Source organism: Eptatretus burgeri, chromosome 12, assembly GCF_056783735.1.
Source record: "Eptatretus burgeri isolate ZD-2024b chromosome 12, Ebu_testis_v1, whole genome shotgun sequence".
NCBI lineage: Eukaryota > Metazoa > Chordata > Myxini > Myxiniformes > Myxinidae > Eptatretus > Eptatretus burgeri.
This window is the reverse complement of record NC_140972.1, coordinates 39,322,620-39,338,607: the sequence shown is the minus strand read 5'-3', so window position 1 is coordinate 39,338,607 and position 15,988 is coordinate 39,322,620. Positions and strand designations below refer to the sequence as shown.

The 15,988-nt window shown below is 44.2% G+C and overlaps 3 protein-coding genes across 7 annotated transcripts in view; 2 read left to right on the top strand and 1 right to left on the bottom strand.

The window, feature by feature from the left end:
• GALT (galactose-1-phosphate uridylyltransferase) overlaps positions 1-10,012 on the top strand; it is a 60,497-nt gene extending 50,485 nt beyond the window's left edge. For 2 of the 4 annotated variants that reach the window (XM_085850242.1, XM_085850239.1), the window contains exons 10-11: positions 109-263; positions 4,539-5,340. In XM_085850242.1, the coding sequence (XP_085706368.1) occupies positions 109-263; positions 4,539-4,598 (215 nt within the window). In that variant the 3' untranslated portion in view covers positions 4,599-5,340. Of the gene's footprint in view, positions 1-108; positions 264-4,538; positions 5,341-8,710; positions 9,588-9,882 lie in introns of those variants that run through there. The other 2 variants (XM_085850241.1, XM_085850240.1) reach the window with 2 other exon arrangements.
• Positions 1-15,988, bottom strand: part of LOC147015460 (leucine-rich repeat-containing protein 49-like) — a 356,628-nt gene that overhangs the window by 337,161 nt on the left and 3,479 nt on the right. The window lies entirely within an intron of this gene.
• The window catches only part of FDPS (farnesyl diphosphate synthase), a 39,045-nt gene continuing 32,939 nt past the window's right edge, over positions 9,883-15,988 (top strand). Inside the window, exon 1 of the mRNA XM_085850237.1 lies at positions 9,883-10,020. The gene's annotated coding sequence lies outside the window, so the exon portion shown is untranslated. The remainder of the gene's footprint in view (positions 10,021-15,988) is intronic.

Here is a 15,988-nt window from a genome sequence, read left to right as displayed (position 1 = left end):
GAAGTTTATTTTGAAGACGTTGCTGCTGTTAAGAATAAATTACAATATTTTATCATTTTGTGTTGACTTGCTTGTTTGTTTCCCATATTATTATCTGTGATGCTGCAGGAGCCCCAATGGCTGAGCACCTGTGTAAAGATTGTCGTCATTGGCAGCTACATGCCCATTACTATCCACCACTACTACGCTCAGCTGTGGTTCGAAAATTCATGGTGGGCTATGAGATGCTTGCCCAGTCACAACGGGACCTCACTCCAGAACAGGTCGAATGAAACAAAAATGGAAGCAAAGTGGTAGTTGTGTGAGCTAAGCAATACTAAATTATTGATGCTCTGTGTCTTTCTCTCTGTAATGTTCATGGTAAAACACCCATAATGGACGAATCTCTCCTGTAACCAAGTTTTCAATGGTTTTTGGGTTGTTGTTTTTTTTTTTTTACCAGTTTTTAATCGTTTTTGGATCCAAAGGGGCATGTCTTCCAATTTCTTACCTGTTAGCTAAATATATAAATACTTGTACTTATACGTATATGATATACTGTATATGTAAAAGTTTTAAGGCTCTGCTGCCTAAACAGTTTCATAGGATCTGCCTATTAGGCATGAGCTTAGCTGAGTTACAACCCTCTACATCTCCATAGGATTGCACTGCAGCGAATACCAGGAAGATAATTAAATTCTCACCCCGGAGAGAGGAACATCCATATACAGTATGTGTTCTGGGCTCGTTGGCCCTCCTTTATGAAGGATGCCTTTTTCTTATTAAAAATGTTTAAAAAAAAAACATTTAAACAGAACTCAGGATGTGTATTTTAACCCCGTGGCCAAAGTACACATTCCAACAAAACTGTCGCACAAGCATACACATGCACCTCAACCTGAAGGGAGAAGTGCATGGTCAATCAAACACATATCCGAACCCTAAAGGTCCAGAGTGCATTGTCATACAATTGGACCACTCCTCAATAGGAGTCGGTCCCCATGACAGAGAGGCACGGAAGCTCCTCTCTGGAGTGAACTAATCAAACCCTACAAGGCATCAAGTCGAGATCAGACCCCATTACTACTGTGGGTGCTGAATTATATAAATGCATTTTTTGTGTTTGCTATGTTTGTGAGAAAACAATGTATAGTCTTGGTTCTTTGATAACATCTTGAACATATCTCCCCTTGTACTGTGTTAAAAGTGCTTCATTTTTAGGGATTTCGCTCACTTCAAACGTCATTTTCTACGAACACATCCCTTGTTTAAAGCAAGGGCGTTATGTCTGTATATATGTATGTATATATATATATATGTATGTATATATATATGTATATATATATATATATATATATATATATATATATATATATATATATATATATATATATATATATATATATATATATATATATATATATATATATATATATACATATATATGTTGTGGGCCAGGGGTCGATGGCGAGAACGACCGCTAGGTGGGGGAGGTTACGCCGTCTCCCACCAGACTCCCCGGAATTGTATGCCGTCGCTCGGATAACTCCGCGAGCCGGCGGGTCGTTTAACCGACCGTGGAACGCCAATATCTCGACCGCGTGGCGGAGGGTTATTTTGTCTCGATCCAATGTACCTAAGTAACCACGCGGTCTCGGCTACCGGGGATCCACGCCCTCGGAACGCCTGGCTGAACCGGATTCACTCTACCGGCAGCGGTAAAATTACACCTACCGACTACCACTCTGCCACCCACCTTTCCGCTTCGGATGCTGTCGAGCGGGCCTGCCCAGGATGTCCCGGCTACAATTGTCCAATTACCGGAGATAAAACCCTGCCTAAACTCAGATCCGAACCATGCTGGACCAATTCAAGAAAGGATGGAAATGAACTGGGGACATTTCTACAATTGTTTATTTACAATAAAAAGACACAGGGAAGACTTAATGCGGATATGCAAGTAATATTTACAATGATCAAAAACAAACACGTTTACAGTTCTACTTAAAGACAGGCCCACACACAGACACACACACACAAATGAAAATAAACCCAAAGCTCTTTATTGGACCCTCTCAGCTGAGGAGAGAGATGAGCTGGGGGTCAGAGTCCAGCTGGCTACCTGACCGTCGGAGGAAGGGGGTGCTCTGTGGTGTGGCACTTGACAATGGTCGTTGGTTTGGTCCCCAGTCGCACGTGTGGGACTCGTTGGGAAAATAGTTTTGGAATCCGAACTTTTTGCAATCCGAATAGCCTCCTGGAACGAATTAAATTGGGATTCTGGGGGCACCACTGTATTGGCAAACACCTATACTCCGATCTCTAGCAGTAGCGCACGGTCGAGGCAGACTGCCACGGAGGCCGTACGTAGGACGCACGGTGGGCGTAGGGGAACCGTGCGTCGACCCTGCGTTACCCGCAGGTAGTCACACAGACCGCAAGGCCACCGTATGGTGAACACAGGGACGCCTTAGGACTACCCTACGGCGACCGTGGAAATAGTGCGGCCGCCGTAATTTTTTGGGGGTTAGCAAAATTCATTTTTCATTGATAAGAGCCTACAGCAGCCACATAAATAACGAAAGCCCACCGTACGCCCTACGTACGGTCGTCGTGGAACACATCTCCATCACAGCTTGGCTTGTCGAATTGCTACGGCCAACGTAGAAATGAAAAGAGTTATAACTCCGCGCTATAATTCCACGGCGACCCCTACGGCCTGTAAAAGATAGCCATATGGCGTAGGGCCACCCTGAGGCCACCTCAGAATCTCTGCGGCCATCGCACGTTTCTGTCTATTCAAGGGGGGTATGGCCGCCGTATCCTAGCCGTAGAGCAAATGTGACAGGCTTCACCAGCATCCTCTTGGTTTGTATTGTCACATGTTTGTCTCCAGATATTTGTGATTCCTGACATTGCTGTTCTCCCCAATGCTAACTTAACTGTCCATTAAAATCTGCTCCACATTGTTCACTCACTTCAATTTTAGAACCCAAGAAGATGAAACTTTCCACTCCAGTATTTCCAGGTAATCGTCTCCCAATCTGAACATGTCGATCTTCTCTGTTAACAGGATTTTAGTCTTTTTTTTTTTGGTTGAAATAAAGACCAGCTTTTCACTTTCTTTCTTCACTGTCTGCAGCAGTTTTATCAAACCCTCTTTACTTTCTGCCAACAGAGTGGTATCATCAGCATACCTTAGGTTGCTGATAGATCTTCCTCCAATCATGACTCCAGCCTCTATGCCATTCAAGTTTGATGTCCTCCTGATGTACTCTCTATACAGATTGAACAAGGGGAGAGAATGCACCCTCATCTGACCCATTTTCTATTTTCAAACCATTCTCCACATTGCCCAAGGGTTCCCATGGGTTAACCACCTCCTTTAAGAAGGATTGCTGCCTTTACCCCATTAAGCCCATAGCCATTGGTTTCAGAACCTGAACTGTAAGGTAGTGGCGGTGAGATCAGCTGCGAAGCATTGGAGTAAGGTGTAAGACTTTTTATTGGGATGGCCCAGAAGATGGCATGCCCACAGAAGTAGATGGCCAATGAGTGGGAGACACTGTCCAAAAAGGTGGGGTGCCCTAGTTTACGAAGGCCATAACCACGCCTGAGCACAGCAGTTTTGGTTCTGTTTCTGGTTTTGGTTCTTGTTTTGGAGTTGGAGTGATCATTTTGGGGTTTGAGTTGGGATCGAATCTTGGCAGAAGCAGCATCCCTTCTCCTCATCGCCATTCTTCTACCTTGTGCTGCACCAGCCCTGTGCAACACCAGCCTGCATGGACCCACAACCAGCTTGTGCCTTTCCTCAAGCCCTCACTCATTCTCCATTGTCATGCGACTCCCAGAATTTATTTTTGGTGTCACAGTTGGGTTAGGCCTCCGGCTTTATTTCTTTTCCTTGTACATAATTGCGTGTGCTACCCTACTCATTGTCTTTTGAGTGCCTAGTCTGTTCCAATTATTTATTTATTTATTCATTTATTGTCTCTCTCTCCCCCCCCCCCTTCCATATTCCTTTAATAAACCATTTTAATTGTAAAGAATACATTTTCCAGTTATCCTGCATGAACACCGCCAGTTTTGGCTATGTTTTGGTGAACCTTGGGGAATCCTAGTAATTTTGAACACAGTAACATCTTAAACACTGTTTTGGGATCTGTGGAGGCATTTGTTAGACCTCCGGCTCAGAGTGACCTTGTTAACGACACCTCCGACGCGACAATATAATAAGGGCTATAATTAAATAAAAATACTTTGTTGTATTTTTCTTACTACCTATACATGGACAGTTGTATACAGTACCTGCATATGGAAAATGTAATAGGCATGTCTTGCACTATTGTGTGCATCTTTTTGTGAAAAAATGTAAACACCCCTAGTACAGTTTGTGGCATTTGCAACATAAACTTGTAAACCTGGCATCATGAGCTCTATGTTCATATGGGTATGCCAATGACTTCCCTCTTACCCCTCCTGCACACTGCTTTTCTTTGTTTTGTTTTTGTTTGTTTTGTTTCTCACCTTTCATCTGTTTCTCACCTGTCCCTTTTCAGGCAGCTGAAAGGTTGAGGAATCTGCCTGAAAAGCATTACAAGCTGGAACAATCCTCCTGAAGCGCAACAAAACATGATAATTTGCATATTTTCATATGCAATTAATTAGGTAAATAAAATAACTAAACATTTTCATTTCAACTGTAAATATTGGGATTATTTCTCATCTGGGGTGAGCAATACGGTCTTTCAAGCCTTGTTGAGCATGGCTGCATCGTCAACAAATCTCTGGGTTGAAAGTCATAAATGACAGATGCATCAGACATTTAAAAATGACAGATAAGGTATAATAGGCAATATATTTTTTTTTGGGGGGGGGATGGGAGGGGGGAACCAATGTAATGTAAAGAGGGGGGAACAGATGTAATGGCATCTATAAGCTCTCAGGGGGTCTACAGGGGTTTTAAGAGTTTCATGGTTCTCAAGGGTTTTCAGGGTTTTATGGTTCTTGGGCTATTAAAGGGTCTTGGGGTCAGAGGGTTCTCAAGGTTGTAACCTTTAAAGGGACTAAGGGGCAGATATGTCATCAAGTCACTTTAGGCAAGTCTCAAACAAATCTCGTCACCTTTGTGATACTTCAACTTGTGTCAAGTCCACATTTACTTATAAACCCAGTCGGAATGCAAGCTCTTGAGGAATTAAGACACAGGATTTCATTTATTGTAATGTATGTTCTGAAAAGCTGTTTAATTCAAATTTTTATTTGTCAACTTCATACAATGGACAAGAAGTTTCCCCAATTTGACACGAATGCTGATGACATGGTTTGAATAAAGTTGGGCTTCCTACGTTGGTAAGACTGCTACTTGCTCCTTGGACATTGTGTGCTCTGTGCTTTACGGAGAGTGGATATTCCCTTTAACCCTTGTGGAGAACAGTATGCGACCCAGTGGCCATGAGCTCTGGCGCACTGCACATGTGTACAACACCATAAATATCGTCATTGAGCGAAACACGCATGCCAAAGCCTGAAAATAATTTCCCATTTATTTTAAACCCCGTTTTGATTCAATGTTTATTCAACGATTATTTTCCAAACATTGTGAGCAGGTCATAAACTCAAGTCGCATGCAAGTTGCAAGCAAGCCGCAAGTCCCCAGACACCAAGTCCGAGTCTCAAATCGATTTCGTCAAGTCGCAAAATCTTGTAATTTGAGTCCTCAACTTTGCGAAAAGGTCTTTGGGTTATAAATGGTCTTTTAGGGTCTTAAGGTATATTGGGGTCTAATATAATTAATTCACCTATGAATGTTTTGTACAGCCAAATAAACCCAAATGCAATACCCTCTCCTCGGGTGAGGGTCACAAAGGTGAGAAAAGCATAACTGGAAAGGAAGGTATAGATTTGGGGAGGGTGATTGAGGATAGAAGAGAAAATATGGATGGGGGATTATCTAAGGTGGTGGGGATCAGCTGCCATGAAGCACTGGAGGGACAAAATGGATTGAACAAACTGAGGAAGTTGGTTCCACATGTGGAAGAAAAGAAGAATGAATGAGTGGAGGTGAACAGTGAACCTGAATTTTAGGAGTTTCAACAAGTTTGTGAATAGCAGGCAGTGTGCACCCTGCAGAAACCTGGGTGGACAGAGCACAGAAAGGGCAGAAGGTGCAAAATGAGAATGGAGGCAGAAAAAGACAGAGACCACCAACATGTCGGCGATGCGAGAGTAACAGGCCCAGTAAGTCTGCCTCATTCCAGGACATTCCAATAATTTTGACAAAGGGAAGAGCAGTTCAGAGAGGGAAGAGGCTGCTGCCTACCTATCTGATGGATCAGTGATGATGCAGCAGAGGGTGTAGTCATCTGCATAGAGATGAACATGAATTTCCAGAGAATTATGTTTCTCTGTTGACTCAAAGTTCCTTCGCTCATCCTTTGAGGCCAGATGCAATCTTTCAGCACAAAAGTTAGGCCTCATTGAGGTTGGATTGCCGATGAGTGAATGGACTGATGATAGGAAGCTCCTGTAAGATTTAAGCAATGGAGGGAAATCTGGGTGGCCATGAAGCAAATGCCTCTCATCCTTTGATAGTCTGAGGTGCTATCTTTGATTTGCGACTGCCCTCCTTATATCAGGTAGTGCAGTACCAACAAGCATATACAGTGTCTTCAGAAAGTATTCATGCCCCTCGATCTCTGTCACATTTTGTTGTTTCAGCCTGAATTTAAAATGGATTCAATTAAAAAAAATTGGCACCAATCCACACAAAATACCTCATAATGACAAAGTGAAAACATGTTTTAGAATTTTTTACAAAGCAATTAAAAATGAAAAGCTGGAATGTCTGTGTAAATAAGTATTCAACCCCTTTGCAATGACGCATCCAATTTCCTTTGATCATTCGTGAGATGTATCTACAACCTGATTGGAGTCCACATGTGGCCAATTCCATTGATTGGACACAATTTAGAAAGAAACACACCTTTCTAGATAAGGTCCCACAGTTGATGGTGCACGTCAGAACAGAAACTCCACCATGAAGTCCAAGGAACTGTCCATATAACTCCAACATAGAACTGTCAGGAGGCATAGATCTGGGGAAATTTGGGTCTGCTTGACCCCGGAGGAGGATTCAGGCTACTGGGAGTGGATGAGAGAAACTTGGGTCTCCCGGATCCTGGAGGGGGGTGCAGGCATCGATCCTGCTGCCTCTCGCAAGGATGTTTGTGGACACATTTCTTGTGGCTGATCTGATTCTTTGACACCTCATCGAGGGTGTGCTTGAAGTCTGCGATTGCACCCAATCACTAGCCAGGGTGATCTGCAAGATTTTGGAATAATAAGTAAATTTAAGAGAAATAAATAAAAAGTATGAAATCCAGGCAGCTTGAAAGCAACGAATCCAAAGGGGTGGATTAAAAGGGTGCGACGAGAATTAGAAGGGGTAGATGACACTTTTGGACCCGACCAACCTGCGATGACTTGCATTTAGGGTAAAGTGTTTTGATGCTACTGTCCCAAGGGTTCCGTTTTGCAAGAAATTGGGACATGGGTAATTGGTATGTGAACGTGCAAGAGTGAATCAATGGTTGGTAAAGGGATTGCTTTGGAAACCAAAATTGTCTTGTTAGGGCTGTTACAGCATAAAAGGGGCCGTTTGGTTCACATTCTTCCAAAAGCACCAATTTTGGCCCAGATGTCGCCCATACCATACTTTTTCGATTTTTGACGGGCGCCAAGATGGGCGCCCCCCCGGAGCCGCCATATTGGCCAAATCCAATATGGCCGCCACTCGGGTTTGAGGTAAATCTAGTTAAAAATCCAAAAGAGCTGGAATCATGAATAATACCACGTTTTAGGGGTTTTCGGGGTATGGGAATCTGATACTGGTCTTATTTCTATGATTTGAGGTCAAGGTCACCCCTCAAGGTCATTATGAGGTCAAACCCGGTGTTACGAGCGCGTCATCCCAGATACAAAAAAAATATTAAAACTTCAAAATATTTACCCATTAAATACTAGTATTTTGGTAGAAAAGTCAAAATATGCCATTTGTTTCTGTTATTTTATGAGCTCCTGTGAACTCATATATTATGAGAAATAGTAGATGACACCAGTTAATGGTAAAATAGCCCACCCACTTAATAAACAGACGTTCCGAACCACCTTAACTCAACTTTTACTGTGAAAGTGCCCATATATATATATATATATATATATATATATATATATATATATATATATATATATATATATATATATATATATATATATATTTTTTTTTTTTTGCTCCTGCACTTCTCTGGATATAAAATAATAAACATTCACTTCCTTCCAGTAGCAGCCATGTGCAGCCTACAATTTAAATTTCTTGTTAGCTTTTGAAATATAGCTACCAGGTATTGATTGATTGTTTTGTTGTTTGTATCTGCCGACTGTACTTCAATTTAGTAGCCTAAATCCTTTCCCATTATTAGCTGTATGTCACACAAGTTGAGATCTTCTCCACAGGATGTGTGTATTTCGCATGACATCCTAAATGCGAACCAATTTTCCTATTTTGTTAGGTGATGTCGCATGCAGTTAATTAAAGTTTCTGGTATTAGACAATGACGTAGCTCAGTGTAGGTAGATCATTCTAAATTGAGTTTATTTTTAAAACTGTTTACAATTTTTTAGTTGTACGTCATATCCTTTTTGGTTTATTTTTACATTAAATATTTTTCAGATAATACCAAGTCTGTGATCATCAACATTTCCAGCAGTGGCAGTGGTGCCTGATGTCATTCGGAGCTGACGTCTTCCCTATCTCACGAGACACCCTAGATGAAAGTTCATCGCGATGAAGTGTCTACATAATATTATAATGGACTAGTAATACATGAGTGTCAAGCTATGTCTTCTACCGAAATTATGAACTGGGGACTCTGTTGTCTTTGTTAATCGGACAAAACTGAACAAGCCTTGCAAACACCTAAGGAGGAGGGACTTGTATCACTTGAGAGAAATCTCAAAGACTTCAAAGCTCTCAATGACAATAATCTTCCTTCTGGTATCAATGTCACGATTAGTCAGTTGAATGATGGCTCAGGTATTGCAGCAACTCTTAAATCGCATAAGGCTTGGTATCACAAAACGTGCAGGAGTTATTGTAGTAGTTCTCGAGTCAAACGGGAGAGATAGAAGCTAGACAGAGAAGCTGGCCCTCAGAATAGTCCAAAAAGCTCAGGTCATATGGGGAATTTCAGCCTCGGGCCAATGTTGTATAATCTGTGAGGGAGTGGGCCAGGCCACGCTCCACAAGGTAGTAACTGATGTCACAGATGCCAACCTAAAGAGTTGGGCAAAGACCAACAAAAACTTTAATTTACTTGGCAGACTGGTTGCCGTAGCGTCTTATGCGCATGCAGCTGATGCCTATTATCACCATCAGTGTTATGTACATTTGCGAGACTCTGCTCACACTGCCGAGCAACGCGATTTGGTGGGTCCCGCACCTCTGCCGTTCGATCCCATCATCTGCGCTCAAATTATAACCCTTATCGAACATTCGGACACCACCTTATTCAAGCTCTCAGAGCTACGCGAGATGTATCAAAAGGTTATGAGTGAGCAAGGTCACCCATGCAGAGATAAAAAAGAGCCACACTCAACTCGATTCAAGGATCACCTTCTCAACTTCCTACCTGAAGGATGAGTTTTCCAAGGGGAATGAAGGCAGGAAGGATATTTATATATCTCACAAATTGAAGGTGGCTGATGAGCTTGCCAAGACATATAGGTCACAAATTGGTCAATAAGATGTACTTATGTTCATGCGGGCTGCCGTGATGATGCACAAGTTTTGTCGACAGAGTCAAGAACCTTTCGATGGCTCCTTCCCCCCTAACTGCCTCACAGCTCCAGTAAATGAGGACATGAGGAGTTTCTTCAACACAGTGCTCCAGGGCCCATTGGCTCTTCATGGACGTGAGAAGATCGGTGGTGACTCCAATCATGACCCTGACATGCAATATTGCCTCGAATCGTTAAAATAAGGTCAGATTCGGGTTACTCAACCTCGGAAACTGATAAAATGATGTGCTGTTTGTACATATTGACATAAAACAACTAAAATTACGTATATAGACCCAAAATGACCTTTATAGTGACCTTAAGGAGTGACCTTGACCTCAAATCATTGGAATTAGATCAGAATCAGATCCCCAGACCCTGAAAACCCCTAAAAAGTGGTATTATTCATGATTCTCGCCCTTTTGGATATTTAACTAGATTGACCTCTAACCCGAGTGGTGGCCATATTGGATTTGGCCAATATGGCGGCCCCGGGGGTGCCCATCTTGGCGCCCGTCAAAAATCGAAAAAGTATGGTATGGGCGACATCTGGGCCAAAATTGGTGCTTTTGGAAGAATGTGAAACAAAAAATCCCTAACAGCCCTGACTATGTGGTGTTGATGTCTGTTATGTGTAACGAATTTAATTGTGTTTAGAGAATGAATGCAGATTATAACAAGTAAGCAGGCCATGGTAGTGTACAAACGCGATTACCATTTTTGCATTGCAGTGTTTGAGAATTGAATGACAGCAGGGGAGGAAATGAGATGTTGGGTTGTGTGGGTGGAAAGATATGTGGGTCCGCAAGAATGGATCAAGCTCTGGAGGAGCGGTGACTGCGGCTCCACCTGAGGTCATTTGTCCCTGGCAGCCGGTAGCGTATGAGGCTGTGAGAGCCTGGATGTGTGGAAACCCTCCGGGGTGAGGCATATAGCAAGAGCTGTTTAGCTGTCAGGGGCCAAATAGTTGAGGGGGAGGGGAAGAAGTCATAAGTCGGGTGACTTGCTTTTGGACTGCAGACACCACAACCGGAGTACCCCCACAATTTTAGTTGTACAGTACCCCCCCCCCCCCCAACCACTGCAAAGTTGAGGATCACACATGTGTGTAATAACATTTAAGCCATGGTCTTGCAGGGTTGGAATGAATGATTGATATTGGGTTTATGTGTGAAGGAGGGTTCACAAAATCCATGTCACTAACCTGTACCAGAGAGACAGCGCTCGCAGAAATTTGAAACAGGTAAATTGGGATGGTTACACAGGTAACATTGGGTATTGTGGCATTCACCTGGGAACGCTGTCTTTGGAAGGGGGTTGTACAAATGTTAAACGGTTGTTTTTAGTTAAGGTTTTGTCTGCTGTGACAGATTTTTGTGTGTTTTCTGACATTTCCTACCTTCTCCAAGAGTTAGGAGCGAGGGGCCAAGGGTTTTGCAAATATTTGAATTATTGTGTTGAAGGGGTGTAGAATGTTAAGGAGAATAGGTAAGTTAGCTACGGCTCGCTTCCCACAGCCCTCCTAATTTATTTCAGAGGCGAATTGGGTGTGAGTCGGTAAGTGGTAAGGCCGGAATGGTAACGCCTGCATTGAACCGTGCAGGAGCTACAATTCCTATGGGGGGGGGGTGGGAGGGCGATGTTACATTAGTGGGGGTCGATGGAGAAATTTCATTGGAAAGTCAGGATTGAATGGAGTTGTTTGGTCGTGGACGTGTGAGACATCTCAATGTAATTAAGTAGGGAAACTGTGAGCTTAAGTGTTACGTTTCACCACACAGGGGGGCGGGGGGGGTGTGGTGTTAATTAGATAGGGATTAAGGCCAAGTCCCCCATTATGTAATTGCCACCCTGTCTTTTCCCTGTTTTTGTACGACAAACCAGCAAAGTTGAAGCTGCGCTTTTATAGCAACAACGATAACAAAAGCTAGCCAAATGTGCCAAGCGGGCGGAGGTCCCGCATTCCTGGGTTTTGTGCAAGCAAGCCACGCCCCAGAGGTGGAACGGTTGTTTCGTGATGTCACAGAGAGGTAGGAGGAACGCACGAGTGCGGAGTGGGGGACACACGTGGTCAAGAAATAACGGAGCTTGGCCTGTAAGAACAGGGCTTTATGGCTGGCTTTCCTTCGACGCATGAAGAAGACTGCACGATTCTCGTATTCGTACTGGGGCGATTTGGCTCGAGTACTGAACAAGACGCTGGTCATCGACTCTTGGCTGGTCATGTGGGACAGACCTCGGAACCTCGTGTATGTCATCGAAGGGGACGGTGCCATTCTGCAAAGAGCGTATCGGCAGGCACAATAAATGAAGAAGCTGCACAATGGTCTTTGAGCCTTTTTGTTGAATACCACTCACGAATTGCCTGACGAACGTTCCCGCTGCGAGAGAGCGGCTTGGCACCATTTTGCATGTCTACATGTGCAAATAGAAGCATCTTGATTCCACGTTCCATAAAGACCATCTCTGGACCAAGCTAAGTGCCAGAATAAAGGAAGGATTTTCTTTTCTTTTGCTTTCCCCTTGTCTGTATTTATGTCTGTGTGTAGATGCACCTTCATTTAGACCTTAGGATTAATTTACCTCATGTATTGTTATATTCTGATTATTGTTCCTTGTAAATATTTATAGTCATTAAATTCCCATGTTTACTTTAAGTTGCTATGTCCGTGTATTTGTCGTGGGGTTCGAGTATGAACCCTTGTGCTGTGCTTCCCCGTGCCTTCGTCATTCCGCCAGTGCCGTGCCCCAACCCTTCCATGCACGTTGTAATCTCCGAGGATCAACGTGTCTGCCCCCTAAGAAGAACCCCTCGGCTATCCGGGTTGGCGGTGTTGACCGCCCATCACAACAACATTGTGTCAGGGGATTAATTTAGCAGACGATGCAGTCATTTTTGCGGAGATCTGGATATCCTTTTGGGGGCTTTCGAGGTGCTGAATGAGGAGTCGGAGCCACTGGGATTACGAGTTTCCTGGGTAAACACTAAGATCCAGGCTTTCAATGACATCATGTATGCTGCCATCATATCTGTACCTGTTTGGGGTGAGGATGTTGAGGTCATGGAGAGATTCACTTACCTTGACAGTGATATTCATATTTCCGCCAGCTGTTAGCCAGAGGTCAATAGAGGTTGGGCTTGGGGAGTCATGGATTCACCGGATCGATCATGTGGCATTGTGCTGTCAGTACCTATGCCGGAGGATGAAAGTCCGACTTCAGGTCCTTGGTGCTTCCAGGTTTGCTCTATGGATGTGAGACTTGGATTCTGAGCAGGGATCTGAGATGGACACGTAACGCCTACAGTACCAGATCCCTTCGGAGAATCCTTGGCTATTGTTTGTCGGACTTTGTGTCCAACAAGCGGTTGCTGAGAGAAACTCAGATGAGATTTGTTTCCTGTATAGTCTTTGCATGTCATCTGCAGCTGTATGGACATGTGGCTCGTTTTCCTGACGCTGATCCTGCTCACCAGATTCTCTCAGTGAGGGAGTCTCGTCAGTGGAGGAGGCCAATGGGCCGACCACACGCCTCTTGGATGCAGAAGGTTAATCAGCATCTCAGGGAGATGGGGATGGGCCAGACGGAGGTCCCTGGAGTACCGGCTGAAAGTGGACGCAGTGATGTGCTGCTCCAGCGCATGCTTTCACACCTGACATGACATGGTGTTGATTTTGAACTGTGTTTCTTTCTCGGTCTGTTCAAGCGATTCTCAGAAGTAAAGTTCATGGAACCAGTTTTGTGCCGTTTTTCACAGCTTGAGTCTCATTGTATTTCAGAAATATTCCTCAGATTTTCCAGAGGAACTCCTGAATCGATGTCTGCCGAATTTTTATGCCTAATTTGACAAAAGAACTGCCTAATTTTCTTCTGTCTGAATCATTTCCGAAATTCGAGCTTTTCCCGCCGATGAACCGATCATTCAGGGTCCTGCATTTTTGACCTGGCAAAACAGGCAGAGGGTGAGATAAAACAAATCTGTATTCTGCTTCCGCTTCAACACCATTATTGGCTGGACACTTCATTCCTTTCCTGAAATTAACACATTTCACTTTCAAAAGTGAAATCAAGAAAAAACAGATTTTCCTTTCAAATTCCAATATTTCATCATGTAATTTCAAACTTAGAAACAAGAGATGTCTTCCATCTAGTGCGACGATAGCACAGATACGTTACAATAAGGTATGGAACCATACAGTGAGGAACATAGTTATGGACTTTGTCTGGAACAAGCATAGTTATGGAATATTGTTATGGGGCCGGGTATCGGTGGCGAGCATGACCGCCAGAAGGAGCAGTAGAGTCGGCTCCACCGAACACACCGGAATTACGGTCGTGCCTTATGGATAAGTCCGAAAGGCACGGGTCCCTTACTGGACCATGAATCGCCAATAATTCGACCGCATGGGGTGGGGTCGATTGCCAAACTCAATATACCTAATTACCCACGCGGACAAAGCTACCGGGGAATTCACACCCTCGACTGATCTCGAGCGGAACGAGCCGTTACGGAGCCCGAACCGTGTGTAACCCAAGCGGAGATTACCGAGGCCCGTCGGACTAAATGAACAATTTACAGGCCCGAACGGCCTCGCTATTTCTCAATACACACCGTGCCAAGCCAATGAAAGAAACACAGAAATGAGTTGGAACATTTAACAAAAGGGATATTTATTTATAATGGGGCAGGGGAGCACGCAAGAAGGCAGAGTTTACCCAATACTGAAGGAATAGCAATTTATGTACAAGCACTTATGCAGTTTTACTTAATAGACTGGCGCCACAAACACACACACGTACACCCAAAAAGAAACAGAACCGTCAGGTCTTCATTGGAGGCCTCCAGCTCTAGGAAAGGCGAGCTGGAGGTCAGAGCCTATTCTTGGACCTTTCTGCCTCGTGCGGTCCTCGACGATCTGGTGTGGCAGGACTCAAACCCGCCACACAATGCCGCTCCAAGCCCAGGCAGGCGATCCTCGTGGGACAGGCTCGCAGGTACACAAGCCACAAGAGAAGACGCTCTGTTGGCGGGACCCCAGGAATGCGACGACTGGCTTCAGAAGACCTCCAGACGTCCGAAGACCAGAAGACAACTCCCCTCCAAAGACCAGAAGACAACTCCCCTCCGAAGACCAGAAGACAACTCTCCTCCGAAGACCAGAAGACAACTCTCTCTCGTTTGGCCCATGCGCGCTTCTCTTATCCTACGCTCGCACTCCCTCATTGGGCAGAGAGAACGCTCTATGCCCATATTTGGAGCCAAGCCAGAACAAAACGCTTGTGCCCATATTTGGGGCGAAGCCAGAGCGCAACGCTTGTGCCAATATTTGGAGTGAAGCCAGAGCGCAACGCTTGTGCCCATATTTGGGGCGAAGTCAGAGCGCAACGTTTGTGCCCATATTTGGGGCGAAGCCAGAGCGCAACACTTGTGCCCATATTTGGGGCGAAGCCAGAGTGCAACGCTTGTGCCCATATTTGGGGCGAAGCCAGAGTGCAACGTTTGTGCCCATATTTGGGGCGAAGCCAGAGCGCAACACTTGTGCCCATATTTGGGGTGAAGCCAATACACCAACGTCCAGAGAAACCCTGCCTAGCACACTGGACTCCACCCACGTACGTGCTGAACATGCACGCGTGCAATGGTGCCGGTGGATGATGGTGGAAGGAAGCAAGAGCAGGTGTCATTGTTGTTGTAGTTGGTAATTTAAATCCTAACTATCAAAATAACTCAGTGCATGTACAATTAATCACCCATTAAACATAGGACGGGACCCTAACTAGAAACACATACTTACCTATGTAGCTGATCTATAGGACCTGGCTGTTGTGTGCAGTAAGCTTGCAAATTCGCAACAATATATCTGCAAGGAACATAGTGATGTACTCTGTCTAGAAGGAACGTAGTTATGGACTTTGTCTGTGAGGAACATAGTTATGGACTCTGTAAAGAACATAGTTATGCACTGTCTGTAAGGAGCATAGTTATAGAATCTGTCTGTAAATAGCATAGTTATGGACTCTGCATGTGAGGAACATAATTATAGAATCTTTCTGTAAGGAGCATAGTTATAGAATCGTCTGTAAGTAGCATAGTTATGGACTTTGTCTGTGAGGAACATAGTTATGGACTCTGTATGTAAGGAACATAGTTATGGACTCTGTATGTAAGGAA